This window comes from Mastigoproctus giganteus, chromosome 14 (genome assembly GCF_048544385.1).
Source record: "Mastigoproctus giganteus isolate SK-2022 chromosome 14, ASM4854438v1, whole genome shotgun sequence".
Taxonomy (NCBI): Eukaryota; Metazoa; Arthropoda; class Arachnida; order Uropygi; family Thelyphonidae; genus Mastigoproctus; species Mastigoproctus giganteus.
Window position 1 is genome coordinate 69,113,102 of NC_143588.1, and position 16,222 is coordinate 69,129,323.

A 16,222-nucleotide genomic window follows, 5' to 3' on the forward strand; every position below is an offset into this window, starting at 1 on the left:
CAATCATTATTTCCCTTTCTGTGGCATACTTGTTCATCATTACTTTTGTTTTAGCCATATTCATCTTTAGTCCAAAATCCTTACTAGCTGTGCATAACTGATTAAGATTTTCCTCTAATTCTTTGGGATCATGGCTTATGACCACAATGTCATCTGCAAATCGCAAATGGTTTAGGTACTCTCCGTTCACATTGACTCCTTTCTGCGACCAGTCTAATCTTCTGAAAGCTTCCTCAAGGGCAGCAGTAAACAGCTTCGGAGATATTGTGTCTCCTTGTCGAACTCCTTTCTCAATTTTAAATTTCCTACTGTCTTTGTCTAGTCTAATAAAGGAGGTAGCACTCTCGTATATTTTCTTCAAAATCATAATATATGGGGTATCAATGCCTTGTCTTTCCAGTGCCCGAAACATTGCCTTATGCTGTATGGAGTCAAATGCCTTTTCATAATCCACAAATGCCAGGCATAATGGTGTTTTATATTCATTTGCTTTCTCCATTAGCTGTGATATTACATGAAGGTGATCCATAGTTGAGAATCCTGTCCTAAAGCCAGCTTGCTCTTTCGGTTGATTCTCATCCAGTATTCTTTCTAATCTGTTAGTAATGACCCTTGTGAACAACTTGTAGATGTGGGATAACAAGCTAATTGGTCTATAATTTCCAATTTCTGATTTATCTCCTTTCTTATGCAGCAAAACTATGATTGCATTATTCCACTGCTTAGGCGTCACACCTTTTCTAATGCACTTTGTGAAGAGCCTTGCCAGTTTTTGTGTTATGTCTCCTCCTCCCAATTTTAACAACTCTACAGTAACTTCATCTTCCCCCGGGGCTTTCTGATTCTTCATTTTCTTCAATGCATGTTCTACCTCATCAGGAAGAATATTGGGTATGTCGTATGTGTTGCTACTTTGAAATCCATCTTCCCCACTGCTGGCATCATTCCCCTGCTCCTTGTATAATTCTCTATAGTAGTCTTCTGCTATTTGAATTATGCCTTCTCTGCTGTTTATAAGTACACCATCGCTATTCTTCAGTTTCAGTATCATTTGTCTTTCTGTATTACTGCTCATGGCTGCTGATTTAAATCCTTTGTTTTCCCTTAATGCTTGTTCTACTTTTCTTGTGTTAAATCTTCTTATGTCCTCTCTGAGTCTCTTTCTAATGGCTTTGCATAACTCAGTATACTCCATTTTCTCCCTGTCAGTGTTTTTCTTGCTTTTCATTTGTCGTCTTCGGTTCATCATGACAAGTGTTTCTTGACTAATTTTTTCTTCTTTGGATTTCTTTTTCCCTATAGGTTTCTTGGGGTTTATCACTTTCAAAAAGTTGTAATATTCCTCGTCGATATCTTGCTCCTCAGCAGTCTGCAGAAGCTCAGACTTGTTCTTAAGTTCCAGTACATACTGCTTTTTCTCCTCTTCTGTTATCTCAAAGACCTTTGTATTATTTACTCGAGTCAGTTTTTTCCTTTCCTTTCCTACATCTATATCAAGTGTACATCTTACCATTCTGTGATCACTTCCAACATTTACCTTATTCAGGACGGTGACATCATTCACAATATATCTTCTATTAGTGAGGATGAAGTCGATTTCATTAGTAGTTAATCCATTTGGACTCTTCCATGTCCACTTTCTGTTCACCCTTTTCTTGAAAAAAGTGTTCATTACTGACAGTCCTTGAGATTCTGCAAATTCCACAAGTCTTTCACCTCTTTCATTTCTTTCACCAATTCCAAAATTTCCTATAGTTCCCCTTTCTGTGCTGTTTTGTCTTTTTCCAACCTTAGCATTGAAGTCTCCCATACTAATAGTGTAGTGGGTTTTCTGCTCATCTAGAAGACTCTCAATTTCAGTGTACATTTCTTCAACCTCTTCATCATCATGGCTCGATGTTGGTGCATAAATCATTATAATCTTTAGCTTGTATCTCTTAGAAATCTTGAGTATTAGTCTTGACACTCTTGGTGATGTACTTTTGAATTCCAAAATGTTGTTTTTAAAATCTTTACTGTATGTGGTGTCATACAGTTGGTATATTCTTAGATTACTGCTACCCATATGCAGAATCTTGCATTTATGAATGTTCAACTTCACTTGCTAATTCTCAGCTCATCTGCCTAATTTTTCTATATGTTGTAGTAGCCTACCTTGATTACTGTCATTAGCTACCCTGCTAATCTTTGTATCATTGGAAAACTTTTACACATTAAACCTCATATACCTTCATCAATGTCATTAATAAATATTGAAAACAAATGAGCTTGGTACTGCGCCCTGATGGACTAATAACTAATCCAAGAAGAGCAGTGTGCAGGTCAGTTCTTCCACTCAACCATCCCTTTATTGATAGTAGTAACTTGTCTCCTCATGTCACACTGCTCCAATTTCTACAGCAGTCTTTTATGTTATCATAAGCTTGGAATGGTATCAAAAGCTTTTCTGAAATCTAAGCATATGATGCCAAAATTATTTTTGCATCCAGTTCCTTTCTTACTGCATTATAGTATCCAATCAGATTCAGACAAGACTGTCCCTTAACAAATCCATGCTGACTGACATATAACTGCATTGCTGTCTGGATGGTCCTGCATTATTTGTCTAATCAGTGATTCTATTTCTCCGAAACAGAACAGAAGTCAAGCTTACAGGTAATTACTCACTTTGCCTTTTGATCCCCCTTTGTGAATTGGGGATAAATTTGCACATCTCCAGTCCATAGGACTACCTGTGAATTCAATGATGCTTTTATAATTATGGCTCAAGGTTTACTGACCTCTTTTTCTGCCTCTTATAATATAATTAGATATATTCCATTTGCCCTAGCTATCTTATTTACTTTTAGCTTCAAAAATTTAACTTCCACCTTTTAGCACCAACAATTTAACTTCCTCAGTTGTCATTTAGCTCCCAGTTAGAATTTGATATATTTTTGACCTTCCCATCCTTAAAAAATTCCTCACGTGTGGATGTAGATTCAAAATATGTATTCAGATTGTCAGTAACTTGAGCAGCATCATCAAGAGTTATATCATCCATATCTAGCAGAAACCAGCACCATTCATCCCTTTCCTTCTCGTGTTAACATAAATGAATGTCTTTTTTTTTGGCAGAGAATTCTCAAAATCTGCTTTAACCTATTGTCTTCATCATGTCTGTCCATTCTCATGTAACAACTCAACTCCCCGTGGATAGTTTTCATGAAATTTTATATTTACTGCCACTCCCCGACTTACGTAAGGGTTGCATTCCGCGGAACTCTACGTAAGTCAGAATTTTAAGTAAGTTGGAATTTCCCTAAAGGCTTATGCAGCACTCGCAAATTTGATTGAAGCAAAAAAGAAATGTTCGATGAACATGTAAATAGAATTATTTATTCAATTTTTTTTTATCTCACGTGCAGGAAAAATTACAAAAATTTCAAAATTATAAAATTACAAAAAGAGAGAGGGGAGATAGGCATAACGTCAGAAAGTTTTACATTTCGAGCATCGTTGCCAGAATTAACTCTCCAGCTGATAAGCACCTCGCTGCGGAAGTTGAAGGCTGTGGAGATTTAGAAGGGGTTTTTTCCAGCACACCACAATTTCTCTGCAACTGCAGAATTGGCACTGGTGACTTCACAGCATACTTTATTGTTTTGGAAACCAGCACGATTCTTGAACCTATTAAACCACCTGCTGCTTGCCACAAACTTGGCTTGGGGTTTGCCATGCTTATCCTTAATATCTTCATAAATACATCTTGCTTTTGCTTGAATGGCCTTTGGACTCAGGAAGGCACTTGCTTCTGAATCTGATTTTCTATCCACATTATTATTAGCTTTTTCACCTTCAATATAGCATCTGAACGTTGTTTTGTGATCACTATTGATCTTAGCGTTGATCCTTTAACATGTTCCTTTATACACGCACTGTCCCTTAAACTAGTATTCACTGTTGAAGCAGTGGCGAGACCTAATTCCATGCAATAGAGGACAAACTTTGTCCTGCTTCGTACTTCTTAATTAATCATTTTATTTCTAAATCAATTTTGTTTCATTTCTTAGCACTGCCAGCACTTGCACTTTCCGTTGGTCCCTTTCCCTTTATCGTTGTAATAAGTAAATAGGAATGAAGAGATTTTGAAAATTTATGTATGTTTTTTATATGATTGAAGATTTCAGTGAAGGGGAACTCATTTCACCATAATACTGTCACGTAAAAGCCCACACAATTCCAGTTATCAGTATTATTGCAAATGTAATAAGATAGAGTTTACTACCCGTTTATAATAGATTGCACTAATAGAAAAGCCCAATAAACCAGAAAGTGCAAATTGTTTTTATTGTTTTATGGTAGTGACCTCCAGAAATGTGTTTTAGAAAAATATCAAAAAGGCGTTCAAAATTGATTCATATAACGGAACATATGATAACGATGAAAGTGTAGTGCAATTTCCATTATAAAAATGACCTTTTAGAGAGATAGCTTAGTTATGTAGCGAAAATTTCAACTTCCAGGGTCTTAGAACGAATTACCAAAAAAACAATGTGTTATTGGGTTCACATTACAATATTTTCACGATACCTCCATTTATTCCTACAGGATGCAAAATACTTTTCCACAATTTTTTTAAGTTTGCACCAGCCGGCAAAAACTTACGTAAAGTCGAATATCCGTAAGTCAAGTATTATAGAGAGAGAGAGAGAGAGAGAGAGGTGCTTAAAAAAAAAAATATATATATATATATATATATATGTGAGAGAAGAGTAATAAATATTATATATTTAATTAAATTGAATAGGTAAATTTAGAAAACTAAAGCTATACAGTTTTATTAGGTGTCCCATAAAGTTATAATCTTGGTAATTAACTGATAAGATGACTATATTTACTTTTCACTTCTATTAAAAAATTAATCACAGAAAAAAAAAATCAATGAACTTAAGAAAAAAAAAATCAAACATGCCTGAAATGTAACCTGCATACATCACCTAACTTGTTCTTCTCTGCCACTGATTTCATCTGACATCCATTTAGGTCTAATTTTGGGTCCTTAAAGGAAATAATTCTATGATTATTTCCTTTAAGGCTCCCCATTTAGAATTTGTTGGTAACATCATCAGTTGGTCCCACTATTTAAAAAAAAGAGACCTTTTTGTACCTCTGAATTAAATATCCAAGTAGCAGTTGAGTCTGAATACACCTGAAATTTTGTAGGATGGTTATAGGGAACATATGTTGAAGAACTTTTAAATTAGGTTAAATCTGTTATGAGTAGTGTGAAGTCAGGTAACACAATGGTGAGCAGCCCACTTATATCTTGATCAGTAGTCGTTATGCAAATTGTGCTTGTGCCCTAGGATCAAATTTCATCAACAATTTAGTAAATGAGTGGGGTATATTTTAGTGTGGGTATTGAAATAATTTGAGAATGAACTGTGAATAATTTGAGAAGAATTCGAAAAATAATCTGCATTATTTTATGTAGCATGTTTGTGTTTTCTGTTTTGATTGTCTAGGATGCTTTTGTCGTTCCAATAACAGAGCTTGGGCTTATTCTCAATAGAAATGACAGTGTTTATCCGTGAGTCAACCTAAAGTAATTAATATCATTTTTAATTGAATGACATCACCCAGTAAGTGAATCCATTATTAAAAACTCAAAGGACTGTTGTGACCAGTTTCACACCTCTTTGGGTTGCTTATCAGACAATATGTAGCCTCAATTAGTGGCAAGTGGGGCACCTCCGTAGCCAGGTGGGCAGGAGCAGCAGTGCGTAGCACACACTTCTTGATTAGACTGGGGTTTGAGCCTGTACCCACCAAATATGGAGGATGCGGAAAGGTCAGGGAATGACCACCGCATATCCCCGGAGCAATATGGCCTTAATTCCTAATGCTCCTAAAAACCAAATAACAAACAAACAATAACAGTGGCAAGTGGTGAAAAAATATATTGAATTTAAATGAACAGCCAAACAGCATGTGGCCATTCATGAAACAGCCAAACAGTATAAACTTCCAGGTGAAAACAAATATTGTCACATGTATAATATGTTGTAGTGGGCCGTGTTAGCTGAATGTTTAGTAACATGAACAGAGTACATGAACATAGCTATTGAAATAGTTTGAGAAAATAATGCAATGCTGCATTATGTTTTTCTTTCCTGAAGGTCTGGGAACTCTTTTGTTCCTCCACTGTGAGCGACAGAGCTTGGGCTTATGCTCTTTAGAAACGATTGCCAACTGCCACTTAACCACCCTTGTCACTGCAACTGTAATCTCTTGGGTGGGTTGTATATGTTATTCTTGTTTCCAGTTTGCCTAAGTTATCCAACCATTGCCATGTATTTTATTAGAAAGTAATTAAATTTATAATATGAATAACATTTTGTGATATTTGCAGATAGTTCATAAAAGAATTATGACCTTTACAAGATGAAGGAATACATGTGCTTACATGCACTTTCATGTGATTTATAAATCCTTAATTTTGTTAACAATCAGAGACCATAAAGATTTAATGGTAAAGTGTAACATCTGTGAAGAGTTCATTGAGACTGAGTTACTTTTAATTTGACTTTGCTAAACTATTCAAATTGAAACTATTGTCATGCATATGTTTAGAGGGTGTAGAGAAGTCATGGATAGTGCTCATATACTCTTTGTTGTTTACTAAGGTTTCTAATGTATTTAGAAGACACCACATAGATATTGCCTGAAACTTTTTTATTCTATTACTGTTGGATTTGTTCAGAATATGATTAAATCTAAATGTAATGGCATGCTTTCACTGTGTGTCACTTCAAATTTCTGCTCTTCTCAGCTGTTATTAGTTGCATATATGATGTAGTGAATCGAAACTGAACTCTCTATGTGATATTAAGTAAAATAATACAAAGTATCTCACATGAAATCCTGAATCCAGTACAGGTTCCTGTTAATTATTTATTAAATCTGGTTTTGTCATCACTAGATCAAAAGACGTATTTACCATACTGAAAAAACATTTTATGGGAAGTTCTAATTAATCATTTTTGTTTAGAATACGTACAGATAATCGTTAAAGACTGGATATAAGCAAATAATAGGCAAAATGTCTCTCAATGTATTGTTCACAGGATTTAGATTCATTTCTAAAAATTAATATGGTACACCTTGTAATAACTTTTCACATCCAAGTGGAAAAAGTTTAAGGTTTGAATTTCATCACTGAATGGATGAACTTTTTCGGTATGTATTTTCACCAGTTGGTTTCAAATAAGTTGAGTTTTTCATTAGGAAACTCTAGTTTTCCATTTGGAAGAACAAACGGCGAAGGTAAAGGAAGCCTGCACAAGAAGCATGCAAAAGTTCGATGAAATTTACCGGTAAAAGTACTTTGCCGTAATGGCATTTGTATTGTTGCTTGCTCGGTAAACAGCCGGTGGGTGTTATCGGTCAGGAGTAGAAATTGAATTCCATGGGAGATTGAAACCCTCCTTAAAGTGGAGGGAATCACTGACCTTTTTTCTTTAGAATCACTGGTGGACTAGTGGATAAATTGTTTATTAAAAAAAAAAAAAAAAAAAAAAGGCAGGTGACCCCCTCCACTTAAGGAGGGTTTCAAGCTCCCGTGGGATTCAACTTATACTCCAGACTGATAACACCCACTGTCTGTTTACCGAGTGGGCAACAATACAAATGCCGTTACGTCAAAGTACTTTTACCGGTAAATTTCATCAAACTTTTGCATGCTTCTCGTGCAGGCTTTCTTTACCTTAGCCAAACAAACTGTCCTTCAGAATATACAGACTCATCATGACCTGATCTGCATTGCCTTCCTGCTAACAACTTATTGAATAAATTAACAAAAACCACATAATGTTAAAGAAAAAATATGTCCCACAATTTTTATTTATTTTTTTATTTTTGTTATTATAGTACCTAACCTATGTACTTAGATTGTAAACAATTTCAATTCTGGCTATGAGATATCACTTAGCTCATACTGCTTGTCTTATACCATTTTTTATATCTGTGCCATTTAACTTTCCTGTTAATGAGTTTGGGATGCTGTAGGGTGTAATATAAATAGTAATTATGTTTACTTTTGAATCAAAACAAGGTAATTGCAGTTTGAGATCGAGCTCCCAAGACCATCTACTTAAAATTTCCATTTGATATAATGGCCAACAAAAGCACAAGCTCTGTCTCAGAACACAAACTGACAAACACTAAGTGAAATGTTTTGTTTTGATTGACATCTGTGATAAATATAAATCAAAAGTAGTAATATGTGGATAGAGAAAAGTTTTTACAAGAATTTAGACTAGGGTAAAAACCACTATTTTTAAAATTTTCCAAGGCAAAAGGTATACAAATACAGCCTTAATTTGAGTATTTGTTGAGAGTATAAATATTTTTGGAAATCTAAAAATTTTTCTTTTCAATTAAAAATATGCTTTATTATTTTTTTATTATATTTCACTATTGTATCATTCAAAACTGCTGTATAGTTCTCCTAGAATGTAATAAAGGAAATATAAAAGTTAAAAAGGGTGTCTATTAGGTATAATATAATTGCAGAATGAAATCATATTTTGATTTCCCAGGCCACAGCTCCTTGAAATGTGTATAAACAGAATTCACAGTGAGAAGCACTGCCATCTCACAGCTCAAATGAATATACATCATATGACGTAGCAGGTGAGTCTCAAGACCTGTTGAACCAAAAAAGGTTCAAGACTTGTTGAACCAAAATATTTAACAATATTGTTAAACCTTTATATCAGCTGCTAGTAAAAACAGCCAGTGGATCTTTGTCATTCCTTTAATACCTTAATACCTTATGTGTATTAAACTTGTTTATTAGTGTTTGATTAGTCTTGAAACAGAAAATATGAACCTTATAGTTCTTCTAATTATTTGAACCTGACTATGATGTGCAGAAAAATTTTTTAAAATTTTACAGACTTAAAATTCTTATCCACACATTCTTTTAAAAAGAAAAATCCTCATTTTAAGAAAATCTTAAGTTAACATTGTAACCTATTGGCAGAAATGTCATGAAAATAGCAGTTAGTGTTTTATTTTAAGTGTCAAATTTATCATGATAATTTTTTTTAACACACACACACACACACACACCTTTCTGATTATAATTTTCAAATTCTATTGAAACTATACTAAGGGAGATTTTTCCTTGGCAGCCATGGAGAAGAAATGTGTAATGTATCGAGGATTCAGCTTACTTTGCGTTATAGCATTCCTCGCAATAAACTTGTCATTGTTGTCCATAAAGCAATGTAAGTTTGATTTTTTTTTTTTTTTTTTTTCCTTTTGATTCATAGTTAATAATATCAGAGTTTTGTTTATCATTTCTGTATATCACAAACAAAAGTCTGTGTACTATATAAATAAATTAAAATAAACAGTTTTGTTTATTTTTAAATACCAGTGTGCATTTGTATTTTAAGGTTGAAATTCAATTTTTATCATCAGTTAAATTCAGCACTTAATATTTAATGTGTAAGATAGACTGTGCAGAGGAGGAGGAGCATGTCTTCAATAGTGAATTAAGATAATGGATGTATCACATACACTCTCCTGGAATATGGAGATGAGCTCAAACAAGTTTATTGCTGTTTTTATTAAATATAAGACTATATTTGTGTATATATACAGAGCTTGAACTGGGGCATCTTTTACCTATTAAACAGTCTTAAAACACCCCCAAGGTGTGTTCAAAAATTTTTAAATTAATCCTGCCATTTACGTAAATTCAGCATGAAAAAACTTCACACATCACCTTGCTTCCTCTTTTAGCAACATAAATAATAATAGCCCTAACTTCTGGAACTTCATCTGTTAGCAATGCTTTATATAGCACTTCATGAATAGCTAATTCCCAACTGACAAACAATGTAGATTATGGATTATTGCTAACAGGAGAGACTGCTTCTACAAGGATGGAATACACTTAAATAGAAAGGGTGAAAGAATATTTGCTGATGCTATTGAGGCAGTGTTAGGTGGGTCAGAAAACTGCTAGCTTGGGGGAGGGATTCACAGACTAAAAGATTAACAGTAGCCACAGGCAGAGGCGAAAGCGATTCTTGCACTTCTATTGTAATGAGCAGCAGCCTAGAGAGCAAGTTGCTGGGGGATTTCAAGAGCTGCTGGGAGTCATCATGGAACAAGTAAATACACGGGCTGTGTTAGGGTAACTAAGAGTAAGAACAGGTGCATGTATACTTGCATGTACACCAATGCTAGAAGTATAGAAAATAAATTTTATGAATCTGAAGTGCTGATCAAAGACAGATATTGTTGGCGTATCAGAGACATGGTGTCACACAGATGTAAGCAGTGCAGAATTGGAATTTGGGGAGTACAATGTGTACAGAAAGGATAGACAGGGTAGGAAGGTAGGAGGGGTTATGCTTGTTAGTTAAGCACCACCAAATACGGAGTATGCGGAAAGGTCAAGGAATGACCACCGCATATCCCGGAGTAATATGGCCTTAGTTGCTAATGCTCCTAAAAACCAAATAACAACAACAGCTGTTAGTTAAGAAACACACAAAATCCTAGGAAGTGCATCCAATTGACATGGGTAGACAGTGCAATGTTGAGCCAGTTTGGTGTGTCATAAACACTGAGAAAGGGAAAATGAGAGTAGGAGTGTGTTGTTATTATTATTAGCCATATGATGCAAGAAAGCCTGAGGTTTTTGCTGCACCAGCCAAAAAAATTTCCTGAGTTACCCTGAGAGAGAGAGAGAGAGAGAGAGAGAGAGAGAGAGAGAGAGAGAGAGAAGGATGATGATATCCAGCTCAGGAACCTGAGTTTGCCAAGCCCAAACCTCACCAGATGTGAGCCCCTGGGGTTATAGGCCTAATAACTCTGATGAGTACAATGAACAATTGTGCAGAGAAATAGAGTGGGCCAGTAAATCAGAATTCTTGTAATGGAGAATTTTAACTTTCCAGATATTGGTTGGAACATGTGGGTTGGTCACTCACACGCTAGTAAGACTTTTGTGGATTTATTGGAGGATTGTTTTCTACAGCAACATGTTTTAGGGACAACCAGAGGGGCTAATACTCTTGATCTGGTTATCAGCAGTGATGACTCATGCATTAGAAATTTGCAGATAAAGGAATAACTAGGAGACAGTGATCAGTCTACTGACGTGGGATTTACTTAAAGATGTAACTACCATCAGGGGTAAAGGGAAGGGTTTTTGTTTTCGTAAAGGTGGCTACAGGTCTCAAACAGTTTTTGAATTCTATACAGTGGGATCGACTGATGTTAAAACAGTCAATTCTAAATGAAAAGCTATTAGGCTTTTCATACCAACTAAGAAATACTGTTCAAGATTTAATCCTAAATGGATGACAGATGAACTAATGAGGCTCGTGGCAGAGAAGAAAAATGTGTGGAATGCATATAAATTAGCAGGTGACACAGAAGCCAATGGCAGCTATAATCTAGTTTATAATCAAGTCACAAAGGAGGATAGGCAAGCGAAGGCTGATTACGAGAAATCCTTGGCAAAGGATGCAAAGTAAAACAACAAAGATTTCTTTACTTATATAAACGCTAGAAGGAAGGCGATGAATCAGATTGGTTCACTTGATGTTGTTGGTTCGACTGTTGATGATCCTGCTCAGATAGCTGACAAAGTGAATGAGTATTTTGCCTATACATTCATATGTGAGGAATTCTGTAAGGAAGAGAGGACAGAAGTTTACTAAACTCTAACAGGGAGCTAAATGGTTTTGTAATAATGGAGAGCAAAGTGGAGGAGAAATTGTTGAAGTAAAACAAAAAAGGCACCTGGGGCAGATGGAATCTATCCAGTTATACTGAAGGAGGCAGCCAGGGAAATAAGCAAACCTTTGCCATAATTATGAGAGCATCTTTGATTCAGGGGGAGGTCCCCATGGACTGGAGATGTGCAAATATATCCCCAATTCACAAAGGGGGTTCAAAGGTGACGCAAGTAATTATAGACCTGTTAGTTTAACTTCTGTTCTGGGGAAATAATAGAGCCACTGTTTAAAGAAGTGATGCAGGATCACCTGGACAAGACTGCAGTAATAATTCAGACACAGCATGGGTTTGTTAAGGGGAAGTCTTGTCTGACTAATTTGATTGGATGCTACAATGTGGTCACAAAGGAACTGGATGCAAAAATAATTTTGATATCATATACTTGGATTTCAGAAAAGTTTTTGATACTGTGGCACATGGAAGACTGCTGTACAAATTGGAGCAGTATGGCATTAAGGGCAAGTTGCTTCTATGGATAAAGGGATGGTTGAGTGGGACACGGCAGAGAGTGGTAATAAATGGGCACTGCTCTACATGGACTAATGTTATTAGTGGAGCCCCCCGGGGTTCAGTGCTGGGCCCATTGTTGCTTTATGTATTTATTAATGATATCAATGAGGGTATATCAGACTTAATGTCTAAGTTGGCAGATGATACAAGGGTTGGCAATGATAATAAAGACAGTATGCTACTGCAACAGGATCTAGAAAAGTTAGATGGGCTGAGAAGTGGTAACTGAAGTTTAATATTGACAAATGCAAGGTACTGCATATGGGTAGCAGTAACCCAAGAGAAACATACCAACTGTGTGGTACTACACTCAGGGAGGTGGAGAATGAAAAAAACCTCGAGGTAATTATGCAGTCGGATATGAAGTTCTCTGAACAGTGCAGATGGGCTGCCAGAGCAGGTCGTTGAGTTTTGTCAATGGAGATGATTATCCCTTTGTATAAGGCAATGGTCAGGCCACACCTTGAGTACTGCATACTGGTCTGGAGGCCTCATTTTAGGAAGGATGTAGAGTTGCTAGAACGAGTACAGAGAAGGCAACAAATTTGGTGAGAGGAACAAAGGTTCTCTTACTATGAGAGGCTTAAATTCTGTAAGTTTGCAGCAACTGGAGAGTAGGCACCTGTAAGGTGATCTGATTGAGGTGTACAAGGCCTTGAATGATTTGAGCAGGCTCACTGCTGATGGGATACTTCCATATGCTGAGATTAAGAACCTGAGCAGCATAGATTCAAATTGAGGAAAGACAGTTGTAGAACAGTTGTGTGGAAATTTGCCTTTAGCCAGCGGGGTGGTTGGTAGGTGGAACAGACTTCCATCCCTTGTCGTGGAAGTTGATAGCCTAAATAAGTTTAAGGCTCAGCTGGATAGCTATTTTGAACAAACAGAGGGGTGAAGTGGAAGTGGTTATTTTTTATTTATTTATTTTACTTTATTTTTTTTTTTTTGGCTGATGCTGCATAAGCTTGCTTTCTTGCATCAAATGCCTCTACTAATGCTAATGCTAACAGATATGCGGAAGTTTGCCTTTAGCCAGCGGGTAGTTGATTGCTGGAACAGACTTCCATCTGTTGTGGAAGTTGATAGCCTTAAATAAATTTAAGGCTGAACTACACAAACATTTGGAGTAACTGGATAGGTGAAATGGGAGGGTTTTTTTTTTTTTGGCTGATGTTCTATAAGCTTGCTTTTTTGCATCATATGCCCCAATTAATGCTAAATGCTAATGCTGATTTCTATAATAATCGGCCCAAAAGCTTCTGTTCTGAGTCCCACTGGGAATCCACTCAAGTCAATAGGTGAATAACTAATTCCTGGATCTGTTGATTTCACTTTGATGTATACTATTCCTATTATTATTAGTCCTGTTTAACTTTTTATACTTAGTCTAATGGGTTTCATAATTGGCTGACTTTGTTCACACATGGATTTTGTTATCCAAGTATCAACATTCTATTCTGTCTACTATTTTTAAACAAAATTCCAGACCCCACTTTATGGAATTGGCAGTTATGCTTCTGGTATGTTGAGTGCTGTTATCAGTATTTGTATCCTTTGCTTTTTATACTTTTGGCTTTCTGTTTCTAATTTTTAAACCCAATGATCCATTAGAGTATTTGAGAAAGAGTGGGTTACTATATTTCTATCCTATTTCTACCACTTAAATGCTTAATTTTAACATTTGCTAGTTACCCTTACCCCCCCCCCCCACCTTCTCTTCCCTTCATTCCCACATTATGGAGATTAAGGTTGGTTCAGCTTTGTAAATGCTTATATAGTCTGCTGTCTTCTTTCCTAGCTGTTATTCTATAAGTAAGCTCTTAAATTGTTGCAAGTATAATATTCTTGTAAACCCAACTAGCAGTGTAGCAAATCTCTATGCCTAGTTATTCACATCTGGTGAGTATGGGCTTTGCAAACCCAGGGTCCTGAGCTTGGATATCTTGGTGATTCCTTTCTACTTCTGACTCTCTCTCTCTCAGGGTACCACGGGAATTTTTTTTTTTTTTTCTTGTTTCGTGCAGCATAAACCTCAGGCTTCCTTGCACCATTCGGCTAATAATAATAATAATGTTGGGTGATGCTAATCAGAAACAAATAGCTACAGTTAATTATGCTTTAGTATATTAAAGAAAACAGTTTATAAAAACTTTTCTTGATAACATGCCATTCGACCTATTTTAGTAATAACACTGAACAACAAATTTTGGGTCATATCTTGTTATGGTCATGAAAGTAAATTCACTTTATAGATTTTGGGGTGCTAAACATGGAAATACTGCTTAAAATGCCGACCGGGCTAGCCAGGTGGGTAAAGTGCCTGCTTGGCTGACTTTAAAATTTGAAAAAAGTAGTTTTTTATATTTATATAAGGCATTTTTTATTTATATGACAGTAAGGTGTAGCTACGAACATACCTGTATTAAACATGGGACCCTTTTGCTTGTATTCAGTTTTGGAAGTATCCCTTTTCACCATCCAACAATAATCAGCTAACATGGCAGCACTCAATTTGCTTTTGTATCTTTGTTCCATCGCTGCAATGTCTTGATGGAAGCATTCACCATGTTCGTCACTGACAAGCACCACAGCTTGGAGGGAAGAAATCGAGGTGTGAGTGCAAAAAATGCATCTTCATTAACATGCTGCACCCCCAGTTTTCGTAAGAAGTAATGAGATCTTCCACAAGCTGTCTGCAGTTGCCGGCTTTAACATTTCCTAGAAAACCAATCGAAACATTTCAAAAGGCTTTCCATGCTGATTTCTAGCTAATACTAAGGACGCATTGGAACTTTTCATCTTTGAAAAGTTACCTTATTTGTGGATCAATAAAAATGCCTGCCTTAATCTTCTCTGCACTAAGTCTTTTCTGGCATTTTACAGAGTTCTATATCCATCACAGTGTACCAAGGTGGAGATGAACTGACAATCAGGTGCTGTCTTGCAATTATTTCTCTTGCAATTATGTGAATGCAGGACGATTCACTTCCAAAGCCTTAATGAAATTTTTCATGAGCCCCAGTTTGATGCAGAGTGGTGAAAGCAAAACTTTATTTGGATTTACCAGAGGTTCAAATGCTACGTTCTTCATTCCAGGTGTTAATGATTTTCGTTGCGGCCAACTCCTCCTCTCGTAGTGCATATCCTTGCACGACTATCCCACTTCCAGAGAAAGCAACGATACTTAGTGTAACCCTTTTGTAGTCCTAATAAAATGGCGATATTTCCATTGTGTAATAACACAGCCTTAAGACTATAAAGTAGAATTCTACTTAAGACTTGTATAAATAGTCAGCATTCTTTTGGAACGTTCCTCATGTTCATTTCTGCCATCAACATCCTTACAAACACTTGATTAGACCGGGGTTCGAGCTCGTGACCACCAAATACGGAGGATGTGGAAAGGTCAGGGAACGACCACCGCATATCATCCCCGGAGCAATATGGCCTTAGTTGCTAATGCTCCTAAAAACCAAATAACAACAACAACAAACAGTGAGTTCATCTTCTGTTTTTTAGCATTAACAGAGGCATATGATGCAAGAAAGCAAGCTTATATAGCATCAGCCAAAAAAAAAAAAAAAAAACCTTTCCGTTTCACCCATCCATTCACTCCAAAAGCTTGTCTAGTTCAGCCTTGAATTTATTTAAGCTGTCAACTTCCACAACAACAGATGGAAATTTGTTCCAGCAATCAACCACCCACTAGCTAAAGGCAAATTTCCACACATCTGTTCTACACTGTCTTTCCTCAATTTGAATTTATGCTCCCTCAGGTTTGTAATCTGAGCAAGAATCCCATCAGCATTGAGCTTGCTCAATCCATTCAAGGCCTTATACACCTCAATCAGATCGCCTCGCAGGTACCTAGTTCCTAGACACTGCAATTTTCAGAACTTAAGCC

At 36.2% G+C, this 16,222-nt stretch overlaps 1 protein-coding gene across 1 annotated transcript in view; it reads left to right on the forward strand.

Annotated features, from left to right (window-relative positions):
* The window catches only part of LOC150075208 (extended synaptotagmin-2-like), a 301,413-nt gene that overhangs the window by 243,809 nt on the left and 41,382 nt on the right, over nt 1-16,222 (forward strand). The window contains exon 22 of the mRNA XM_090388399.1: nt 9,180-9,275. Within this exon, the coding sequence (XP_090244525.1) occupies nt 9,180-9,275 (96 nt within the window). The remainder of the gene's footprint in view (nt 1-9,179; nt 9,276-16,222) is intronic.